The 21,959-nt window shown below is 31.3% G+C and overlaps 4 protein-coding genes across 4 annotated transcripts; 1 reads left to right on the forward strand and 3 right to left on the reverse strand.

Moving 5' to 3' along the window:
• Positions 1-3,795: 3,795 nt before the first annotated feature.
• Positions 3,796-6,040, reverse strand: LOC134277480 (uncharacterized). Its single transcript, XM_062759809.1, has 6 exons — positions 5,950-6,040; positions 5,382-5,563; positions 4,918-5,025; positions 4,614-4,719; positions 4,277-4,394; positions 3,796-3,895 (listed from the first exon to the last, which is right to left on the reverse strand). The coding sequence occupies exons 1-6, from the start codon at positions 5,960-5,962 to the stop codon at positions 3,883-3,885; spliced, it is 540 nt and encodes a 179-aa protein (XP_062615793.1). The 5' UTR covers positions 5,963-6,040; the 3' UTR covers positions 3,796-3,882.
• A 2,634-nt stretch (positions 6,041-8,674) lies between these two features.
• LOC134277481 (uncharacterized) lies at positions 8,675-10,192 on the reverse strand. Its single transcript, XM_062759810.1, has 4 exons — positions 9,948-10,192; positions 9,592-9,744; positions 9,331-9,443; positions 8,675-8,788 (listed from the first exon to the last, which is right to left on the reverse strand). The coding sequence occupies exons 1-4, from the start codon at positions 10,112-10,114 to the stop codon at positions 8,718-8,720; spliced, it is 504 nt and encodes a 167-aa protein (XP_062615794.1). The 5' UTR covers positions 10,115-10,192; the 3' UTR covers positions 8,675-8,717.
• Positions 10,193-11,202: 1,010 nt separating this feature from the next.
• LOC134277497 (uncharacterized) lies at positions 11,203-12,528 on the forward strand. Its single transcript, XM_062759829.1, has 4 exons — positions 11,203-11,374; positions 11,714-11,893; positions 12,101-12,219; positions 12,440-12,528. The coding sequence occupies exons 1-4, from the start codon at positions 11,289-11,291 to the stop codon at positions 12,493-12,495; spliced, it is 441 nt and encodes a 146-aa protein (XP_062615813.1). The 5' UTR covers positions 11,203-11,288; the 3' UTR covers positions 12,496-12,528.
• A 2,040-nt stretch (positions 12,529-14,568) lies between these two features.
• LOC134277482 (uncharacterized) lies at positions 14,569-15,424 on the reverse strand. The gene is made up of 4 exons (XM_062759811.1): positions 15,177-15,424; positions 14,997-15,080; positions 14,785-14,897; positions 14,569-14,667 (listed from the first exon to the last, which is right to left on the reverse strand). Exons 1-4 carry the CDS (start codon positions 15,389-15,391, stop codon positions 14,624-14,626), a joined length of 456 nt encoding a protein of 151 aa, XP_062615795.1. The 5' UTR covers positions 15,392-15,424; the 3' UTR covers positions 14,569-14,623.
• Between the last annotated feature and the right edge of the window lie 6,535 nt (positions 15,425-21,959).

Genomic DNA, 21,959 nt, shown 5'->3' on the forward strand with positions numbered 1-21,959 from the left:
ATATGGACGAGAACTTATAAAAACTTTCCCCCTCAGGCTTAATCCTTTTCATACAGGCGTAAGATAAATAATTATAAACAATTTTTCGCAAAAGGCTCCATATGTCGGTTATAATAGAAAATAATTTACAGTTATTTCAAAAAGAATAATTAATTTTATAAAATTATACAATCAGCTTAAGTTTTTGGTCTGAGTCGTAAGTTCTTTTGTAAAACAATCCTCTGGTGTATATCTTTTCCATATATAGTGAGCTGCTTTAGTCTTTAACTGAACATTACAATCAAGTATTTTGTTTCTGCAGTAAATGTAAATAGAGATCGAATTCAATGTTAGGTTATATTTTACACTATCCACAAATAAAGGACCAAAATATGATTATAAACAGAAAACAAAAGGTATATGTAAAGACTACAGGAAACCAGAGAATTACATGTACCCTTTATCGATCTTTCATGTAGTATTAAACTCCACACTTGGGATAAGGAATTTCTTTAAATCATATAAGGCGTTTTTTTTTTATAAGTTAAGACTAACAATATTAAAAATATCTTTCTTTTATATACAGAAAGAACCGCTGTATTTCATTTCCGACATTTCGTTATTTTATTTCCGACAATTACTTTTTTTTTCTCGACATTTATTTCTTTTCATTTCCGGAATTATTGCTAGGTACCTCTCCGGCAATTTAATGTTTAACAGGTACATGTACGTAGAAAAGGAATTTTGAAAAAAATTATTATACACAACATTTTTAATATAAAAATTCTGTATATATACATCTGTATTTGAAGCACTAAGTCTAGTTAACAGAATTTTTTTTCATTCATTTTGTTCACTAAATTAAGTGTCAAAGACTGCGCCGAACTTATGTCCAAGACATTTGATTTACTAAACAGTCTATAATTTATTCTTTAAAATTTTCCATTACCGAAATTTAAATCAATTGCGTTTCATGTATAGATATCAGAGATTTAAAACAATGACCGATTCTGATCGACTCGGAATTTAAATATCAGACACAGTTTTAATTCAATTAGTTTGAATTTAACTAATAGAAACGTCGGTATATTTAAGTTCAATATCGGTAAAAATTTTAATTTGAACATAGATATCACATCTCATGTAAATTATTATACGCTTAATCTAGTATTTTTAAATTTTAGCTCTGATTATGATACGCCATATTTAGCTATACAATTTTAATTAAACTAAGAACAGCAAATCATCGTCTTCCAGTTGAGACTGGGAGATGGTTTGGAATTCCCAAAAATGATAGACAATGTAATCTTTGTAATAATGGACAAATAGCTGATGAGTATCACTACATTTTAGAATGTAAATATTTTTCCGAATATAGAAAAAAATATCTTCCTAGTAAATATTGTAATAGACCAAATTTTTTCAAATTCTCAGAATTGTTGTCATCTGCTGACTACAAAGTATTAATTAAACTATGCAGTTACATAAATAGAGTATATGAAAAAGTCTGTCCTCCATAATTATTTATGTTACTTTATTTGAATGTATTTCCGCCATTTCACGTGTATCTTGTATTTTATTTTTTGTATATATTGTACATATATTGTTGAACCTCATGTACCATTGATATGGTTTGAGAGAATAAATTGAACTTGAACTTGAACTTACGTTTATACTTATTACAAATGTCGCAGTTTTGAAGTGTACGCATGAATAGTTTTTTCCTTGGCCTAATTTATTAATTTAAAAACTTCAAATCTATTGATATATAAAGCTAACACATGACCATTAGGTTCACCGACCATTCAATGACAGCGCCATCTGCCGCGGGCTCTACCTGTGGGTACCTGTCAGGTAAACAAATACGTCACACCCCATTGTTTTATTAGCTATACACACCGACAGATTTCACACCTTGAATCGTACTAATTTACACAAAGTAAATTCTAAGGAAAAACAAACACTTGCACAATAATTGTGGCATTATTTTTAAAGAAATTATGGTCCTAAACGGCAATACTCAAACCACACTAAACGAGTAGATTCTTGTCTAGAGATACGTGTATGTTGTACAAAAAATAAAACACAATAGGGTAAATCCTTCTTATCAAATAGTATATTAAACTGATTCTCTTTAATATCATATGTTAAAGTCAAGATTAAAACATTTTGCATCACCCGGACCTTAAAACGTAGGGGGACCTTTTCTTATACGGGCCGGACCATTTCTTATAAAAGGCGGACCTAATATGTTATCATATTTGGTCCGGTCGGACCTTTAAACGAGGCGGACCAAATATTATGCGACACCGGCAAGCACCTTTCTTTATATAATTGAGAATTAGATAACTCGATCGTGCCGAAACAAGGAGAGATATCTGCGCCCAAAAATATTGCACTTCATTTCATTATCTCTACATTTTATGAACAAAACTAATTTTATCTTGTCATAAATAAATCAGACTTAATACATGTCTACCTCCTCTGTGCTGGAACTGTTTGTAAATTCCGTTATATGCAGGTCACGATTTGTAATTAAGTAATTATGTAAGAAATAAGGCATAAGATTTAAGTCAAAATCTTTAGATGTAAGACAATTTCCTTTTAAGGCGTCTGTACTTTTAGTATCATACAATTAGTTTTACCGTGTATTAGTACGTAGTGGGTTTTTTTTGGTTGTTTTTTTTTGTGTGTGTGTGAAACACCGATGCCCCCGTATAGAAGCTTGTAGAGAGGTTTGAATTTTCTCAAATGCATACCACTTTAAGGTCATAAGGTCAAAATTGTTTGTTCTCAAAGGAAGGTCTTTTCACAAGTAAAGCAACTGAAAACTATGAAAGCCCTTGCTCTATCTGTTCAAAAGTTATAACCAAAGATACATAGTGTGGTAACTTTTGTAAAAGTGGGTTAAACTCCAAGGTCAATGTCAAGAGATCAAATTAAGTGGTACCCAAAGAAAGGTCTTGTCACTAGGAATACCCCTGTGAAATATAGAATAGCCTCACCCACTCAAAAGTTACGAGCAAGGTTAATTTTTCTGCAGACGGACAGAGAGGACAAAAACTATATACCCCGAATCTTCGATTACGGGGGCATAAAAATTCGTTAAGAGAAGTAATGAATGTTTGCATCTTGGGATATTTTATTCCAGTATAGACTTTATTTTACGTTAATAAATGTACAAAATTTAGCCCTGTTTCAGATATTCTTCTTATCATTTGGTTTGTATGTAGAAAGTTAAACAATGTAAAAGATAAAGATTTCTGTATTCTTTTAAATATAGGTTCTATTGAATAAATCATTATTGATTTTTTTTTTTTAATTCTTTGTATAATATAAATCATATATAGTACCAATTTCGATGCACAAAATGCCCGTTTTGACAAAATTATGTCTCTTCATTTATATGCCGTTCGAATTCCGAATGAATTAAAATTAAGAATTTAAAGAGTTGAAAAAATTGGTGCCAGCGACTGAAGCCATTTACATGTACGTCGAAGGATTATAGCTTTGCAAGATGAAGAATCCTAACCTTGAAAATACGGTATACTTCTAAATTTACCACAGCAATTAAATTTGAATCCATGTTTTCAAGCTGGTAACGAAAGTACTTAGCTACTGACCTTAGGAGACCCTCGGGGAATAACAGTCTACCAACAGAGGCCTCGATACAGGAATCATAATATATATCTTAGATGATACCAATTCTAATGCTCCAGATCCGCACGTTGACAAATTATGTCTACTCAGTAAAGCCCATGCATCAGTAATGTGTATATTGTTTTAGTATGAATCCGTAAGATACTGACCTTAAATGATTAACTCTGCTTATGATACATAATATTTTAATAAAGCTGATTACAAAATATCATTGATGGCATTTCCAAGAATTGGCATCTTAATTTACTCACAGCCACTGAAATGATAAAAAAGAAACATAGGTAGGGCCAACAAAATTAATCAATAGTTTCTCAGGCACCGCCGCATCAGGTCAAAAACTTAGATAAACAATATATTTCTTGTAAACTGTTTTTCATGCATTAATGTAAGAAAACAAGAAATAAAAAAAAATTAATTGCCTGTGGTAATATGCAAATTTAAAACCTATCCTCTGCACTAAGTTCCATTTAGAAAAGGAAGGTCATTTTTCTACGAAACGAGAACTTTTTAATATGAGATTCAAACCCTCGACGTTAATACACTTCTTGCTCCGCGGGCGACGGACAACTCTCTTAAACACTGCCACACAATATCAATATACATGTAGTAGATCATCTTCAGGAATTGTAGAACATACCCACAAGTTCTTGTACAGTGTGTATGGACGAAGCTGTAAGTTACATGGGCAGGTGAACAAGATCCTAGCTTTTTATAACCTTGACAAACTTTTGGTGGGAAGGCATCCGCACAAGGTACTGAAATATAAATGACTAGATTCCATAAAGATATATATATTTAGTAAAAAGTGAATTCAAAATTTTACCACTTCTTAATTAACAACTGACCAATACTGAAGTATAAAAATAAATATATTCAAATAAATGATTTGAAAGCTAATGCTTTTATCTTTTTCATCATTATCACGCCAAATTTCTTGTATTTCCTTATATCAACTTCTGAAAATCATTACGTACGTGGAGTTGTCGTTCTTACTGGGGCTAAATGAAGATCATCAATGCTAATATATCCACCTTTATACAGTGTTGTTATAAGATTCGCAGTGGCCTGAGACATAGCCAGCTGTAATAATGAGTAAGAGAATGAAAACATGGTTAGATAAATTTTAGCAGCTTTGATTACATATTTCTAATCAACAAATTACTTATTACAAACTACGTGTATTCGATTTAATAGATCCGACGAGAATAAAAATGATTATGGTACAACTTTTTATTTTAAGAATGTTCGTTTTCGCAAACATAATTACTATACAGCTACCTCCGGCGTCTCCCCAAACCCTGCTACCACTATTCCGGTGGCGATATCCTTAATAGACACGGTGGTTCCTCCTCCCATTACTTTTACACCGCGACCCATAATGGTCGTCTGTAAGGAGGTGTTGAATTTCAAAAAGCAAAATCATCAAATTTTATTGAAGTTTTTTCATAAAGAGTGTAACTGTGTACAGACAAATAAATCTTCAATGTCTGTTTAAATTCAATATTCACTGTATCCTAAATTGTTTTCCTGACTTAACCGCCAGATTATTACTTCTGCGAAAAGAAACAATGTAAACCAAACTTCAAAATATTCTACTTATTCAGTGTTGTAAAACTAAAAATAAGCTTCACTACATTACGAGCATTCTCAACAGCTAAACATCATCATACATGTATAAATATCATGAACAATTAAAATTAACATCGTTAATAAATAAATTAAATTTTGATATCACTACTTACATAAGGACTCTCTCCAAATAACGTATTCAGTAGGTAATTTCCAGCCGTGTTGACAAAGTTCGTGACTTGTCCGGCGAGAGCTTGTCCAAAGGCTGCTGACACTAGGGCTCCAACTTGTCGTCTTTGTGGAGCCCCATTTACAGAGAACAATACAGCCGAGAGGCTCAAGCAGAGAAAGAATACTTAAATGAATAAATAATGATAGAATTTAGTCAAGGTATTAATTCAGTCAAAATTAGAAGTCTTTGATATTCCAAGATTAACCTTTACATGCAAAATTGTGTCATAGAACCATAGATTTACATTGTAATACTTTTGTCTAGGAGTGTACTTTCGATACAAAATATTCATGCGAGTTTTATTTGTAAAAAAATGATATCAACGATACAAATAATATTTTCTTATCAGTCTTTCGTCCTTAGCTTTTAAGGATATTTTGGTTTGGGGTTCTAAAAAGTTACAAAAAATGATTTTAAAAAACAATTTCCTTAAATTGTGAAACAGAGAAAAGAAAAAAATTACAACAGTTTAACAAATGCTATAGAGATTAAGAAACATCGAGACATACCTGTAATTTTCATACTGACAATTATTACGATGAAAATATTCTTAGTGATTACAATATAACGTCAAAGGAAGAGTGTCAAAGATAAGACAAACAGAACTAAAGAAAACAATCTAGGTCAGAGTCCATGTATGAAATTTTATGGTTAAAATTTTAGCTTTATTAGATGCATTCTGATATATTTGTATGCATTGTTTATCATTACTTCTACACATTTTCCATCTATCCTTGATTACAATACTGACATGTTCATTACGAAAATGTGAAAGTACGAACAGAGATTGATCTCAAAATTCTACAGACACTACAGATCAGCGTGAAACATGGACATCCGGAAATTTCAATGGTGGGTTCAGGTACCCAGGAGGAATTAAGCATCTCCTATTGACCGTTCACATTATCTTTGAGACAAATCTTTTGATCAGATAGGTGGACATTTATTAGATCAATTATACGAGCAAAGGCCTAACAACTGTTATGAAAAAAGTCAGCCAAAGTACAACCAATTTTATATTTGCTAAAAGGTCATTTAAAGAAGCATAAACTTTAGAAAATGCTGAATTTAAACGGTGTTGAAATCCTTGATGTGTATCCTCAACTTATCCGTCACAAACATGCCTAGATTCAAAAATATTTTAAAGTATGCTCATGATTATATAATAAATTTGTTGATTTGAACAACAATGGCAGACGATATCATGATAGCAGAAAATATTACAACACAAGTAAAGAAAATGATGATAGAAATGCAGAAATAATTTCGTTTATCACACTGTTAAAGTTAATTGTTAGTGAAACATAATTAAGAAATAGAAGTTAGGTTTTAGTCGGCCATTATCCTTATATCAAACATTTTAAATATGAAAGAGTTTACCAGACCTGATTACATGTTCATAATGATTTGAAATATCGATATACATGTAGAAGTTACTCATTCATGTGTATTGTTGAGCTTATATCGATAACGTTTTATCAATAACTCGAAGGTTTTTTTTTTTCTTGTACTAGTTTCTGAATAAATTTTGCTTCATAGAAATATGAAAAACAGGTAAGCAATTAAAGAACACAAATAATGTCCATCGGAATTCCAACAGTTTTTTTTCCGGAAATTTTGGCGACCGATGACAATAACAATGTTGTCAATGAAGGACTCCATCATCTCTTATGATTTTCATGATGTTTAGAAAGCTACCTTAGGTAAGAGAGGTCAAATCCACATCTGTTGAATGGGGTTTGAAAAATATTAATCCCTAAAATGTATTTTAAAGAATTTCATCTTTTAAAAAAAAAGAGTGATCATAATGAAAATAAATTTTTAAAACACAACTTTAATTACGCGCTTCAAAAACGAAACAAAAATGATTTTGTAACAATTTTTGTCTGTTGGAACAAAACATTGTTCTTGTAATATTTTTAATTACCTCTGATTTAGTGAGATGAGAAAGATAGATGTTTCTCATAAAACTCAATATATTTTTAATCCTGCAAATTTCCTTCAACAAATTGAAATGCAATTGTAGCAATACGGGAATAAATATCGAATAAACATTTTTAAGTTTCCCTTGACAGAAGGTTAAATATGCATAGTCAGGATTCTTTGATATTATTATTTATTTAATCTTTTCATTTTATATACTACGGAAGGTATTGGGTTCTATCTTCGTCGTTCAGTTGAGACCTTATAAGAACAGAGGTACTGGAAAAGATCTTCCACTGCTCAATGGAACAAAATGCCGAGTAAAGGTCTTAATTTGAAGCCCATCACCGATATGTGGTTACTTGTCCATAATAGTAAACCATTCTCGAATGGGACGTAAAACAATTTTGTTCTTTCCCCGAGAACATTTTAAAAGCACCGTATATTGCTTTACAATAATTATCCAACTATTTCATTACTGAATTTAGCCGTTTTTTTTAGCAGTAAACAAAAGAAAAAATACTAAGAAGAATATTGAGCAGTGGTTATGCATACTTTTTAAACTGAGCATTAGTGCTTGGTAATTTGAATGTTATGGAAAAAATAATCCAAAGATATATCCTTAGAATTTAAATGATGACATAGGAGATAGCATACAAAAAATGACGTAAAAAGAATAATTAAATTGTTTTCAATAAATTTCGAGCCCGTATTTTTCTGCTTTTTGGAAAATGTACAGCATATTAGCATTTGAAGTAACAGTTGCTTAAAAAAATTTCACATCAAAACTACTTCGGTAACCTTGCACTCAGACATTTATCTCTTCCAATCTAATTTCTAAAGTAAAACTTTCCTAGGGACGATGATGCTTCTTCGATGACAATAACAAAATCATCAAAAAGTTAGTATTATAATACAATTTACTAATGACGAGATAGGGAGCTATATTTACCAATCATTGCATTTTTTCTTTTCCTTTTCTTCTCTAAGGTACATGTATATACTGTACATTACCTTCAATACAGGGCAAAAAACTTACAGATTTGCACTTGCAAATATATTGTTCATACCACTTTATAAGACAGAATAATTCAACGCAGGAATGCACTTTACCTTAGACAATTGCAATTATTATGACTTTTTCTCCCACAAAAATATTTCTTTCGAAACAAAACACGATGTTCATAACACGTATTCAAACGTGGAAAGAAATATATGAACCAGATCAAAAGCTTTTGCAAATAAAGTGTAATTTCTCTAAAACCAATCTTCCTTTCCTTTCAGTCGGGTCAGAAATATATGAACTTCAAATACTTCCTCAAATTTTTATTGTTATTTTCTGCTAAATTTATATTCATCCAACGACAATTCCGCCATTATGTAGATTGATGAGGTCGTCCTTAATGTTAGATATTTCACTTAGAGCTGTAAAGTAAAAATAAAAGAACATATTATGAAGTATTGAAATAGTGAAAATAACTAATGACTATTGTTGTTAAAGTATTTTGTCTTTAATATAATAAATATTTCTTTAAAAAAAATAATTGAATTCATTTAATTTAATCCAAACATTCTCGGAGGCAGTCATATCGCTGCTAATTTTTTGAATGGTTTTAATTTGCATCTTATGATGTCTTAGATTTTATGAATTGCTATATAGTATGCAGAAATTTTTTTAGTCTCTCGTGAACCCCTAGTGATATATATATATATATATATATATATATATATATATATATATATATATATATATATATATATATATATATATATATATATATATATATATATATATCATATATATATATTGCAGAAAAAAATGTCAAATTTCATATTTTTTGTTGTGTTTTTTTTTGCCCTATCCATCCTTTCATCAAGTTCATTCGCCTTTGTATCGTCACTATATGTAGAAAGGTAATTAGTTTATAAAAGTCAAAAAGAATACAAGCAAGCTTCAATATACTTACGGACACAACTACCGGCTACTAGAACGTATCCTTTACAGCAAACTAGGTTTTTGTTGGGACAGCTGGTGTGAATGACCTTTACTGAGTATGTTGTTTTGTATTGCGGTACCGAGCTGCAACATAATATACACTGTTACTATATTAAGACATTATGCATAGATATAGGTCTTACTTGAAATCTTATTTAAAAATACATAGTATAGAGTCAATAATATAGTAGAAAAAGTATAATGTTTTGCATTATTATAACTAATTATATACATATAGTAGTAGTGATGCCTGGCACATCGTGACAATCCCAGAAAGCCACAGTGATGATGAGACACGCGATCCCTGATTTGTTTAGTGTACAGAAGCTGTGAATGTGTCTGTGTGATTTTCTTTGTCGTGGCAACGTTACAACACCAATGAGCCCTGGTAATCATGATAGAAATGGTTAGTAAAATGAAAGTTTAATCCGGTTTTGGAGTTTTTTCACCTTTTGAAGCTTTATAGGGCATTTATAGAACACCATTTAGAAAAAAAAATATGACTTTCTATGTGTATATACGAAAATAAGGGAATTGAAGGTTAGACTTAAGATGGAGATAAAAGAAGTTAAACGTCTTGATACACACGTCGCATTTCCATGAAGAGTGACTGCTCGCACAACACGTTGAGCGTTTTCTGGAAGGTCCAGGATATGCATTTTGCCAAGAGCCTCTTTTTCTTTTTCACTTAGGAACTCTAGCGGATCACAAATTATGAAAGTAATGCACAAATAAAAACATAACAATCGTAGCATTTTTACCAGTTTTCAAGTTTGCTCACTATTTCCTAAACTTTAAGATAAACACAGAGTGATTCCGAAAGTGTAGGTGAAAAATCAGATGTACAAGGGGTCATCATGTGTGGTGTTCCCATATTGAAGTGGCTTATGTCAAAGAAACACGTAATACCAAGATATGACAACTGAACTTTTAATTACAGTACATCGCACAAACGGACTGTTGTGCTTGACTTACTGCACTGATCTGTAATCCACACCGAACCTTATAAGTCGAACATTGTTTTCTATGACCTTCAAATCAAAACTTAAAATTCTTCATTAAAAAGCATTTCAGTTCATACATCGAATTGATGTATATCAGTGGCGTAAAATTTTACACAGAGCATAACCTATATATTTCATGTTTGAATGAGTATAAATCTTGATTGTAAATTTAAAAGTATCAGTGTTTATTTTGGTATATTAAAGACGTAATTGAGAATACAAATTTGACAAGTTAATAGTAAACAAAACTTGGATTTTCTGGGCCTAAATAATGTTAATAAGCATCAGTTTGAAAATCTGTGAGATGCAGGATGAAATTCTGTCATTAAAAAGAAAGGATATAATCACTTAAATTTCATATATTTGTCTGCATTCTAATTTTAATTTGTACAGTGTTAAGTAAGGAAACATGGAGCTAAAATTTACGTGTTTTAAAGACTCTGTCCTCAATATTAAGGCGAAGAAGATGTATACAATGGATTTATTTAGTACAAAATACATGGAATTTGTTTTGACATACAAGTAGAATAGAGCTATGACCATAGAAAAAGTTCATGAATATGCTTTTGCAAAGTTAAATGGCTTTTTTCATATTTGATACTGGGTAAAAAAAAATCAAATAGACAAAAGCCATGGTGTTAGAAATAGATGCATTTAAAATACATTTATTTTCAGCTTCTTCTGTTTAGATTTGCCTTATGTTTAAATTTTAATAATTCTAAAGGTTTACGGAATTAAATGAATATATTCTGGACATTTTCGGGGGTCTGACATTTCACTTGCTCTTTAATTCCGTTTTCGTATTTGTCTTAAAATCCACTTTTAATCAGCCGAAATATACGTAGTATGTCAATAAAGTATTGATAAGATTTCAAGCGACAAGGGAGTCCTCTAGAGGTACAATATAGTTAGTAAAGCCACGATAATGCTGAAATACATCGCTTTTACATTGATCGGAGTAATAATAATACAAGGGGCACATATTAATAGGAATAGACGCACTGGAACAGCGTAAGTCATGAAAACTTTCAATTTAACTATGAAAGAATATATTTCGTCTCCAGAGAGAGTACCAACATGCTGCAGTATACTGGCAACTTAGCCACATATGATCCACATATGAGTATCATGTGATTCTCATATGACTTGCCACATATGATTTTCATATGATTGTATATACATATGATTCTCATATGATCCACATATGATCCTCATATGAAAGGTAATGCATATGTGGATCATATGTGGCTAAATTGCCTATGTATAACAAAGTTTTTAAAAATAATGAAAGTCGTGGTGGTAATTCGGATCTTAACTTTCAGTTATCTGTGCTTTCATTTCATTGTTTAGGGAACATTGGTGTTGTGGTGTGGATGTTGCACCAGTACGGAAAAACGTGACGACAGTTGATGTAGTACCAACACAGGTAACAAAAATAGTGAATACTACATACCAGAGAGACTGCCACTTTGGAGAGACACCCACTATCGCGGAGGGACTTCTGTGTGAGGACATCGTCAGCCATGTTGTGTATGGTTTGTTAAAATATTGTGTATTTCCATAGGATGGGAGAGGCGAGTGAGGGATGCTAAGAAAACATTGAATCATTTTTCAAAGCATACATGTACTGAAAAACAAACTTTTATTCATAAATTATATTAATGATTTAAACATGTAATTATTTTGTTTAAAATGCGTTTTATAGAGAAAATTGATGAATATTTTGAACATTTTTAGAACGACGACGGAGTTAAAGGAAGTCAATAAAACAACGATTGTTGAGTACCCTGGGAAATGTCCTCAGCACTATCTCCACTGCTGTGACGGATATGAAAAAGTAGGATCCCAGTGCTTAGGTAGGATTTCATCGCAAAGGATTTTAGCCGGAAATAAACTTATTTAAAATATTTAAAATAATCAATTATCAAACCTTTTGATTATGATTTGTGTTGTAAATGTGCTCTTTGATTCTTTTTTACGTGTGTTCTTTCTTATTGACATGTTAATAAATATTATATATTTTTGACATGTTACTTATATCAGTACTAGTTCTTACTTATATCATTTTTTTCACAGATCAGGGAGCATCAAGTTCCCTACAAGAACTCATAGATGCTGGCCTACTTGGATAAAAGATAAACATTGTATTCATTTGTGCAAAATAATGTATTCATTTGTGCAAAATGACAATTAAAAATATACCCAGAAGTTATGTTTTACTTTAATTTTTAATATTTACATTCAATGTAATTTTCTTTATGAAATCCATTAGAAATCCATGACGTTCAAATCTCTTTAACACACGTATGCGCGAAACCTTGTCACCGCGCTTTAGAATACACAGTAAGAACTAATTGCATTTTCAATACTTTAGGAACACCAAAATGTTCATTGTTTGACACAATTTAATTTTAAAAAATTAACCCTGTTGAATTAACGTAAAAATACATCAAATGTGCATTTAAAATTAATTTGTCACTTTTTTCCTCGCAATGTTCGTTTGCGTTATTTACCTTTACGACGTCACAAACGTCTATAAAGCACACCAGTTTTGGAGGGCGCTAGATTCACATCAAAGATTACCGAAATAAACAATTATGAAGAGGAAAAATTAAAGAATGTAAATATAAGTATTGAATTCATATTTTGGGATGTCTTCGGTCCTATCGGCGCTAACGCGCGGTATTCAATTTGTCGGCACGGCCTGGTGTGTGATATAAATGAATACTATAAATATACCTTATTCATCGGGTTTATATTCTGCAGCACATTATTTTTGTTCAATCTGATGGGTAGATTACACAGATTTCTCAGATCGTCACTGTATGCTTTTAATGCACTGATTAGTATGCTGGACTGAATTTTTGCCGAAAATTTTAGACCCCGTACATAGCGTAAATTAGTATTTCGAATAAAAAAGTACTCATACAGTGTTTGAAACAATATTTCATCCCAAAGGACACAGCGGCAAAGCAGACTATTTCAAGTTATACAAAAACCAGCCACAAAAAATTCTTTTCTCTCAATATCTCTGGTTTTACCACTTTCAAAAACATATATGCCATGTGGCAACGCACTTTGAAAAAATTACGCACTTTGAAAAAAAATTTTCAAAGTGCATAAACACTTCAAGAGAAAAAATTTCTCAAAGTGCGTTAAGAGTGTACATCAACATTTTATACTATGGGGACATTTAACGCACTTTGAAAAAAAATTATATAAAAAAAATTTACACCATTGAGAAATGTCAAATTGTTATGAGAACAAGGTGGAAGATCCAAATTTTTCTATACACTGTACATAGCTGTAGGTAGCAATTTGAAAGTGGAACCCAATTTTCAATGCCTATAAAATGTATACGTATATCTATAAATGCAAAACATATGTTAGAGTTCTCTGATATCTACACCCAAATATTTTTATTTTTAACTATCGAAATTTTAATAAAAGCAAAATATGCTGAAAAATTGGTAAAAGATTTTTTGAGAGAGAAATATATATAAAAATCAAAATCGCTGTAATTTGAAGATTACCGAAAAGTTATCCAAAAGGCTCAATTATTTAAATTCATTGAAATATGGAAATAATTTTTTTTCAAAGCAGAGAAAACATAAATCTTTGAAAAGAAATTTTATTTTTTCAAAGTGGTAGATTCAGGTCCCATGTAAGAGCAAGCATTTTTCATAGTGCGTTGTAAACCTGCAGCGTGCTCTTTAATTTCAATCATGAAAATATCTAACACCATGGAAATGTCAAAGTTATTTGGAAGTCCAAAGACAATTCAGTGTGCAAAAAATACTTTGATATCAGATTTTTTTTCCATTTAATGAAAGCAAAATATGCTGTAGGTAGATTTTTTTTACAGAGAAATAATATAAATGTTTTGACAAGTTCACTGTATTGACAATTAAAGAACCTGTTAATTTTCTGACATCTGAATTGTGCATGTTTTTTTTCCGTAGAAATGTCAACCATTGCTTTTTTTATAATCAGTATACTTTTGACAAGTTCATAATTGACAATTAAAGAACTTGTTAATTTTTCCTGAAGGATGTTTTTTTGTTTTAGAAATTCAACCACGTTTTTTTTGAATCAATTAATCTGTTATATGTATACACTGACTCATCCAAACAACATTTCAAAAAAACACAACAACAAACTAACAAACAAACAAACAAACAAACAAAGACAAACACAAGTCTTGAAATTCTAAAGAATATTATCATCTTAAATCTCAACGTACAACTATCTGTTTTATATTCAACCAAGAAGGGATAGTGCAACTTCATGAAGATCTCTCAAATCTGAAAAAAGTAGGAAAAGAACATTATTTAAGTACGTTACATGCATGTGTTGTCCAAACGATTTCTGTATTGCTTTATCCATGATTTTGGTTCATTTCATAAAAATTATTAACTTACAAACACATTTGTAAGCCACCATAATGTACATGTTGCAGCATACGATGTGTTCCTTTGGGCATCGGCCTTCAACAACTGTTTTATAGTATTCAGTTACATATGTTGTTACTGGTCTACAACAGAAATAAAGCAGATATGTTTCATCAATTTAAAAGAAATACATAGTTTTGCTTTTCCAAAATCTTGCATTTTACGAAAAGTATCATACATACTTGTCATTTACAAGATGATGCCTTGCAACGGAACGTGATTTAGTAACCAGTGGTAGAGGTGTATTTCTGCAGCAAAGATGTTCCCTTAAAAAAAATTACAGGCGACTGTTTTAAAACCACCAGGTATATATTAAAAAAACAACTTTGAATCCCCCCAAACAGCACAAGACGAGTACATACCCTGTAAGTGTTGCCCGTACAAGTCTTTGTAATGATGGTGGAAGATCTCGTTCATCAGCCCTAGCCAGGGCCTTTAGTTCGTCTTCACTTAAAGTTTCCTCAGCTCTTACTTTTCTGATTATTGGTTTCAATGAAAAATCATCACAAAATCCGACAAGAATTAAATTTAGAAATAAAACCAAAAGAAATATTCTCTTCATGCTGGTAGTCGCCATTTTCTAATTTTCAAAGAGATAAGACGGCCAAGGGTCATAGGATATTATATTTGAATTCCATTAAGACATTTTCTTATGGCTAGACAATAAGTTTTGAAAATTGAGACATCATGTGTTATTTTTCGATTTTATTTTATGAATCATTTGATAAGAAAGTATAATACTCTCATTTTAATAACATATGTTTTGAGACTAAATTACATCACATCTGATTCGCATTTATTTTCCAAATGATAGAGTACTAGTCTTGTCCTTCGCAAAGTTACTTAAAAACTTCATTCTGATATCAGTTATAAATATTGAAATTTTCCGTTTAAAATTTTTACTAGAATAATGTAAATAAAAGAAATAATAAATGGAAAATATTAGTGTTTTATTCACCAAATAATTTCAAAATGAACAATATGATAATGTAACTATTAACAATTTTAACAATCATTACTTCCATTCATATGACGACTCTATATATTCCAATGAACATGAAATAAAAAGATAGCACGACATTTAATACAGTTGTTTCATGTTTGGATATGTTTCAAGAAAAGTTGTTAATGATGACAATGCAGCAAAAATTTATGATAAAAGTGATGACTTCAACTATTTGATCTTTAACCCTTATTTATATAGCAATAGATATGAACCTGTCAAGCCTGCATATACACTTTATGTCAAATAGAAGCGATACCCAAGAATATTCTTGACGCACGAACGATTTGTAGAACGATTCAAGATTTTGGCAAACAAATGATCGACGAAACAACAAATAGCCACATTTTCGTTTCATTTATCATCATTTACCTATTCTATGGTCAATACAATGACTTTTTCGGCAACTATAATCTTTAAGTCATATGTTGACTGATGTTTTTCAAACTAAATTTTGGGCTTTTATTTTACCATTTTTCCAAAAATAATAAGGTGCACAGAGCAGATGTGACCAGTTAACAGTGTATGCTCGTCCCTATATGGAAATTTATTCAACCTGTTTGCTCTGCTTCTAGTTTGTTTTGTTTCAATAGACTTTTGATCTTGAGTACTACTGTGAAATCATTAAATTTTGTGGAGGAGGGGGGGGGGGTAATTATGCGCCTGGATCGATAGATCCGGGGCGTATATTGTTTTTGTCCTGTCTGTCTATCTGTTTGTTTGTTTGTTTGTTTGTTTGTCTGCAAACTTTAACCTTCGCCATAACTTTTGAACCATGAAATATAGAGACTTCATATTTGGTATATATACTCCACTAATTTTGCTCTTTCAAATGACGCCAAGGTCAATGACCTTGTGACCTTGACTGTGACCTGTATACTAAAAATAGCATTTTAGTACCTTCGCCATAGCTTGTGAACCATAAGAGATAGAGACTTCATATTTGGTGTGCATACTCCACTAACCAGGTTCTTTCAAACTACCGAACTACAATGACCTTGTGGCCTTGACTGTTTCCTATATGCTAAAAAACAGCTTTTTTGCGAATTTTGTTGCCGCCGGGTGCATAGTGTTTCACAAACACATCTGGTTTTTTTTTTTTTTTTGATTTCGAGGTATGGAGAGACCATCAGGTCCATAACCACCTCGAAATGTAAAACTTCGTATGCATAACTACTCAACACTTCTCCAACCTCCAAATCAAATCCCACAAACCAACATTTCTTTCTCAACCTTGAAACTTATCTCCATATTTCATTCATAACAATTTAAAGTTCAGTTTGAAAATTTATCATCGGTAAATTGTATTGTTTAGGTTTTATGACTTAGGCAGTCATACATGTATAAGTTAAAGAAAATTATTTATTTAAGACTTTTTCTACCGGATGCATGTGCTCCAAAAATGCTAGTCATGAAAAACTGAAAATGTTAAAATTAGGAGCCATTGTTGTTCATGGAATGAAATCGGTGCTCTACTTAGCAAAATATATTCCTAACATGAAAGGATTCGTAGTTTTAAATATTAAAAAATACAAAAAATTACTTATAGCAAATAAATAGTTAAAAAGGACGTTGTAAGAAGCTACATGTAGTTAGTGATTATTTATAATTTATATATTTGTACTTCTATTAAAGACAATGTTATAAACAAAATAAAACGTACCCGGTTTACAAATCTCATTTCGTAGCATAATCGGCTCTCGGCCATTTTCAGCCCTCTTGTTAATGTTGGATATTGATACATGGTCAATGTGGGAAAGACTATACATTTTTTTTATCAATCTAACCCAATATTCACCAATATAAGTTTAATAACCCTAAAGTATCGGTTTTCAATGTGATTTTGATGTAAACAAACAAAAAGCTACTCCTCTTACATGTTGCACACCATGGTTATTCAGTGTATATAAATGAACAGAAAATTTTGTGAAAAACTTTCAAAATCCTACCTGTCCTTCAATTTTTGGTCTGATTTCAATATTATAACTTGGCACACAAGTAGACTACACTCAGATACATGATTCTGTGTATCGGTTTTTGATTTCGATGAACGGTATTGCCGTGGTTACTAAAAATAGAAATTTTTGTGAAATACTTTCAAATGCTACCAAAAATCTAGAGAATTTTAGAGTTTAATATCTGGACGGTTTATTGACCGCTGAGTTTGTATTACATGTACGAATATGCCCGAAACATTCCGAATACGAGCGTTCAATATCGAACGCCTCGATGTAAACAAAAAAAATGTCGTCTGGTCGAATTCTCAGAACTAAATTAAAGAAAGGAAGTGGATCTAGGTAAGATGTGTTTATTTTTCACACAAAAATGAAATTATTTATTAAAATATAGTGCGTACTAGACCAATTAAAACCTAAATAAGCAAATCATATCGCTCGGTAGGGCCATCGGAATAATTTGAAAACCGATACTAAAAAAACATTAATTTTAGTTTTTTTTTAGATGGAATAATTATTATGAATTAAGTGGAAATGTTTTAGCTATATAATGCTTTGCTGGCACTGTCTGTTCAAATGCACTCGCAAGCTCGTGCGTTTGAACGGCCAACTTGTGCCAATATTCACCAATATAAGTTTAATAACCCTAAAGTATCGGTTTTCGATTTTGATGAACGATGTTGCCATGGTTACTAAAAATAGAAAATTTTGTGAAATACTTTCAAACTGCTACTCCAAATACAATTTTAGTCGGATTATGATATAATGTGGCATGCAAATAGATTACACTGAGATACATAATTATGCCCCCCTTCGAAGAAGGGAGGGTATATTGCTTTGCTGCTGTCTGTTGGTAGGTCTGTCGGTCCACCAAGTTTCCGTTCATTTTCTTCGCAACGGTTACACATACTGAAATAAAATTTGGTATACAGATTTATCTTGAGAATATCTAGGTCAACTTCGGTTTTAGGTACGATCGAGCCATTTTTGACAGAGTTATGCCCCTTGGATTTAGAAAAAAAGCCAAATATTTACAATTTCCATTTATTTTCTTTGCAGCATATTTTATACATTTTTTTATATATTTTTATACATGTTTTAGTTTGCACATACTAAAATGAAATTTGGTATATAGATTTATCATGAGAATATCTAGGTCAAGTCTGGTTTTGGGTACGATCGAGCCATTGTTGACAGAGATATGGCCCTTGGACTTAGAAAAAGCCAATTATTTGCAGTTTCCGTTCATTTTCTTGGCAGAGGTTGCACAAACTGAAATAAAAAATTTGGTATACAGATTTATCAGATGGATATCTAGGTAAAGGTTTTGTTTTGGGTATGATCCCATCATTTTTGACATTTTTGACAGAGTTATGCGGACTTATGTCGTTTTGGACGTAGAAAAATTCCAATTTGGGGGAAGGGGCATAAGTATTTTACAAACATCTCTTGTTTTCATTTTGTTTAAGTTTTGGTTTTTTATGTTGATGAATGGTGTTGGCAAGGTAACTAAAATTAAAAATTCTGTAAAATTTGATTAAAAGCTTATCTTACAGTTGTAGTCTTATGGCAATCTTGCCACAAATAGAAAATAAATCAATTACCATAACTCTATTTATTGCTGTTGTAAAGTTTCAAGTCACATCTCCTACTTTTCTCTTCCTTTGTAATAAGTACAAACCAGTAGACCTATAGTCTCGATAGAGATTTCTGGGTTTTTCACACATTACATGTATCAAGCCATGAATTAATCATGGTAGAGGGTAAAAAAAACAAACAGATATACGAGGGGCTATCAAAAAGTTCGTGGACTAGCGCAATAATTAAAACCGCTTTAGGTACATCAATGAATTTTAAAATATTTAGCTATTATCTTTTCTATCTATAGAATAAACCACAAATCATCAATTTTATTTTTAAATAAATAAGTAAAGTTTTCATAAGCAATGGTATGTCCAGGCGCAACCTCGAAAACGACGTTTTTTCGACCTAAATGTAACTAAGATAAACTATTTTGATATGAACATTTGACATCCAAAAATCCCGTAAATTCAGGTAAGTGTTAGGACACTATGGTTCTATAAAATATGAAATTTTTACCTCATTCTGGAAGTTCTGTGAAATTTTATTTTAAATTTTACATGGAGTATCCAAACAAATATTGCCTTGAAAATGACGTCAAAAGGAGGAGGGTTTCCTTTTCCAACATTCTATAAAGTTTTGCCACTGAAAAAAACTGGTACATGTATACACCTAGGAAATGTTTAAACTGACTAATTAGAAATAATTTGCATTCAGATTACTTGTTTTTTAATGCCAAAATAGATTCAGAAAGAAAAGGGATGCAAAGTTAATGTCGATTTGTAGTCAAGGTTTGAAAAATCTATCATGTCAAATAATGACGTTCATCATGTGTTTTAGCTATATTGAACTCCAAATAAACAAATATGCTGGCACAATCAAGCGAGGATCTCTCCCAATCTATAAATCCATTTGCAATAATATATGCAATGAAAGCTGCTGTTCATGACATTGTAAGGTCATAAAAACAAGATGGGTTGAAGTCCTTACTCAGCTCTAGGGAATCTCATCAAAATAAGTGTTCGAGGTAGAAGAAGCGGACATTGAAAAATAATGACGTTGTCGGACGTCATGAAAGTAAGCGGCGACGGCGCCGGATGATCATATAATGTTTTTTTTATAATAATTTGGGAAATAACGAACGTATCAAGCTCAAATTGTCAACATTTCTTTGCTTTTTGTTGTTTTATGTTCCTTATAAATTTTGTAAGCTCAGACAACAAAATACTAATTTTATAGCCTCAGTCTACGAACTTTTTGATAAACTCTCGTAAATGTATTAAGAGCACAACATTTTATGTCCATGTTTACTCAATGAACTTATCAGTATCAAATGATTAGAACTAAGAATTAGGTATCAATCGAAGTACAGTCAGTAACGATACTGGAAAGGGTTGGAAAGGTTGGCGTACTGTTATGTATCCTTACACCGACTCTTCAGAATTTCAATAACAATAGATAAGAATGTGTGCGTATGTAATGCTGGTCAGGGCCAAAGTTGCAAAAACACGTGATAGTTCTCACGGAGTAAATTTAAGGACATGGCCGATTTCCGGGTCACATGTTGAACCCTTTGTTTACTAGCATTGAATGTATGAAGATTAGGGAGAAAATCTTGTTCATTATTGTAGCATATTAAATCAAGAGCAAAAATGTTTTAAACATAGACCCCATAATAAGTATATTTTTTGAGTTCTTAATAAACAATCAGAGACAACAATAATTTTGATACAATCAGATTTCTTTGTGTAAGGTTTTAGTGTGCATACATGTATGCCAGGGGATAATAAGCGTGTTCTCCCCAGAACCCTTTTTACAAAACATACTAAATAAAACGTCAAATTCATCAAATAATAAAAAGTATTTTCATGTTAATCTCACATTGAACAATGCGTTATGCTAATCATTGTAAAATACCTGAAAGTATAATTTAAAATAAAATTATTCAAAAGTCCTTTATCAAGTATAAAACTATTTAATTTATTGCAAAAAAGTGTTTTGGTAGCCAAATTAACCTCTAAACTGTGTATTTCTTTCCTAAAACCTCTTATCACTAGAACACTCCTCCTTTATTGTATAAAAATCCTATTTGCCGTTTGTTTCTTCCTTTAATTATCTGTTTGAAATTCTCGAAAATATTACTTATAATGTAAAATAATTGTAACAGACTGCTAATATTATTATGAGAAATAAACCAATCTTGTAAAGGGAGACGATTCAATTTTCCAGAGAGGAAAACTAACATCTCAAATAAAAATAGAAGAATGGGTAAAAAAAAATCACAGATTTAACGGATATAGGGATAATTCAGACCAAATCCTCCTTCAAGTAAAATGTATACATTTTAAATGTGGCTAAAATTGTGAATAAAGAATAAAGATACTGTTTTTTAGCTTTTCATCAAATCAACACCAGCTTTTAGCTCTACTCTAGTTTAAAACCATACCACTCTTCTTGTTGGAGAAAGGGTATAATGCTGTATCTGAAAAGTGAAAACTCTAAAATTATTATAGGTATACAAGATAACGATATTCTGAAGACGTATTTCATTTAATGGTTATGATAAAAACAAAATATTTTGAGGCTTCGTCAAACTTACTTGATGT

Source organism: Saccostrea cucullata, unplaced genomic scaffold, assembly GCF_032062105.1.
Source record: "Saccostrea cucullata isolate Sc308-1 unplaced genomic scaffold, CSIRO_AGI_Scuc_v1 ctg829, whole genome shotgun sequence".
NCBI classification, from domain to species: Eukaryota; Metazoa; Mollusca; class Bivalvia; order Ostreida; family Ostreidae; genus Saccostrea; species Saccostrea cuccullata.

Coding starts and splice junctions, on each gene's coding strand:
- LOC134277482 (XM_062759811.1), bottom strand. CDS start 15,391: ATGGCGACTACCAGCATGAAGAGAATATTTCTTTTGGTTTTATTTCTA. Junction 15,081..15,176: donor GTACGGGCAACACTTACAGG/GTATGTACTCGT, acceptor ATTTTTTTTAAG/GGAACATCTTTGCTGCAGAA. Junction 14,898..14,996: donor CATCATCTTGTAAATGACAA/GTATGTATGATA, acceptor TTTCTGTTGTAG/ACCAGTAACAACATATGTAA.
- LOC134277480 (XM_062759809.1), bottom strand. Junction 5,026..5,381: donor TATTTGGAGAGAGTCCTTAT/GTAAGTAGTGAT, acceptor ACCTCCTTACAG/ACGACCATTATGGGTCGCGG. Junction 4,720..4,917: donor GGTTTGGGGAGACGCCGGAG/GTAGCTGTATAG, acceptor TCATTATTACAG/CTGGCTATGTCTCAGGCCAC.
- LOC134277481 (XM_062759810.1), bottom strand. CDS start 10,114: ATGCTACGATTGTTATGTTTTTATTTGTGCATTACTTTCATAATTTGT. Junction 9,745..9,947: donor ACTCTTCATGGAAATGCGAC/GTGTGTATCAAG, acceptor CATGATTACCAG/GGCTCATTGGTGTTGTAACG. Junction 8,789..9,330: donor AGTAGCCGGTAGTTGTGTCC/GTAAGTATATTG, acceptor TTTACTTTACAG/CTCTAAGTGAAATATCTAAC.
- LOC134277497 (XM_062759829.1), top strand. CDS start 11,289: ATGCTGAAATACATCGCTTTTACATTGATCGGAGTAATAATAATACAA. Junction 11,375..11,713: donor AATAGACGCACTGGAACAGC/GTAAGTCATGAA, acceptor TTCATTGTTTAG/GGAACATTGGTGTTGTGGTG. Junction 12,220..12,439: donor AGTAGGATCCCAGTGCTTAG/GTAGGATTTCAT, acceptor TTTTTTTCACAG/ATCAGGGAGCATCAAGTTCC.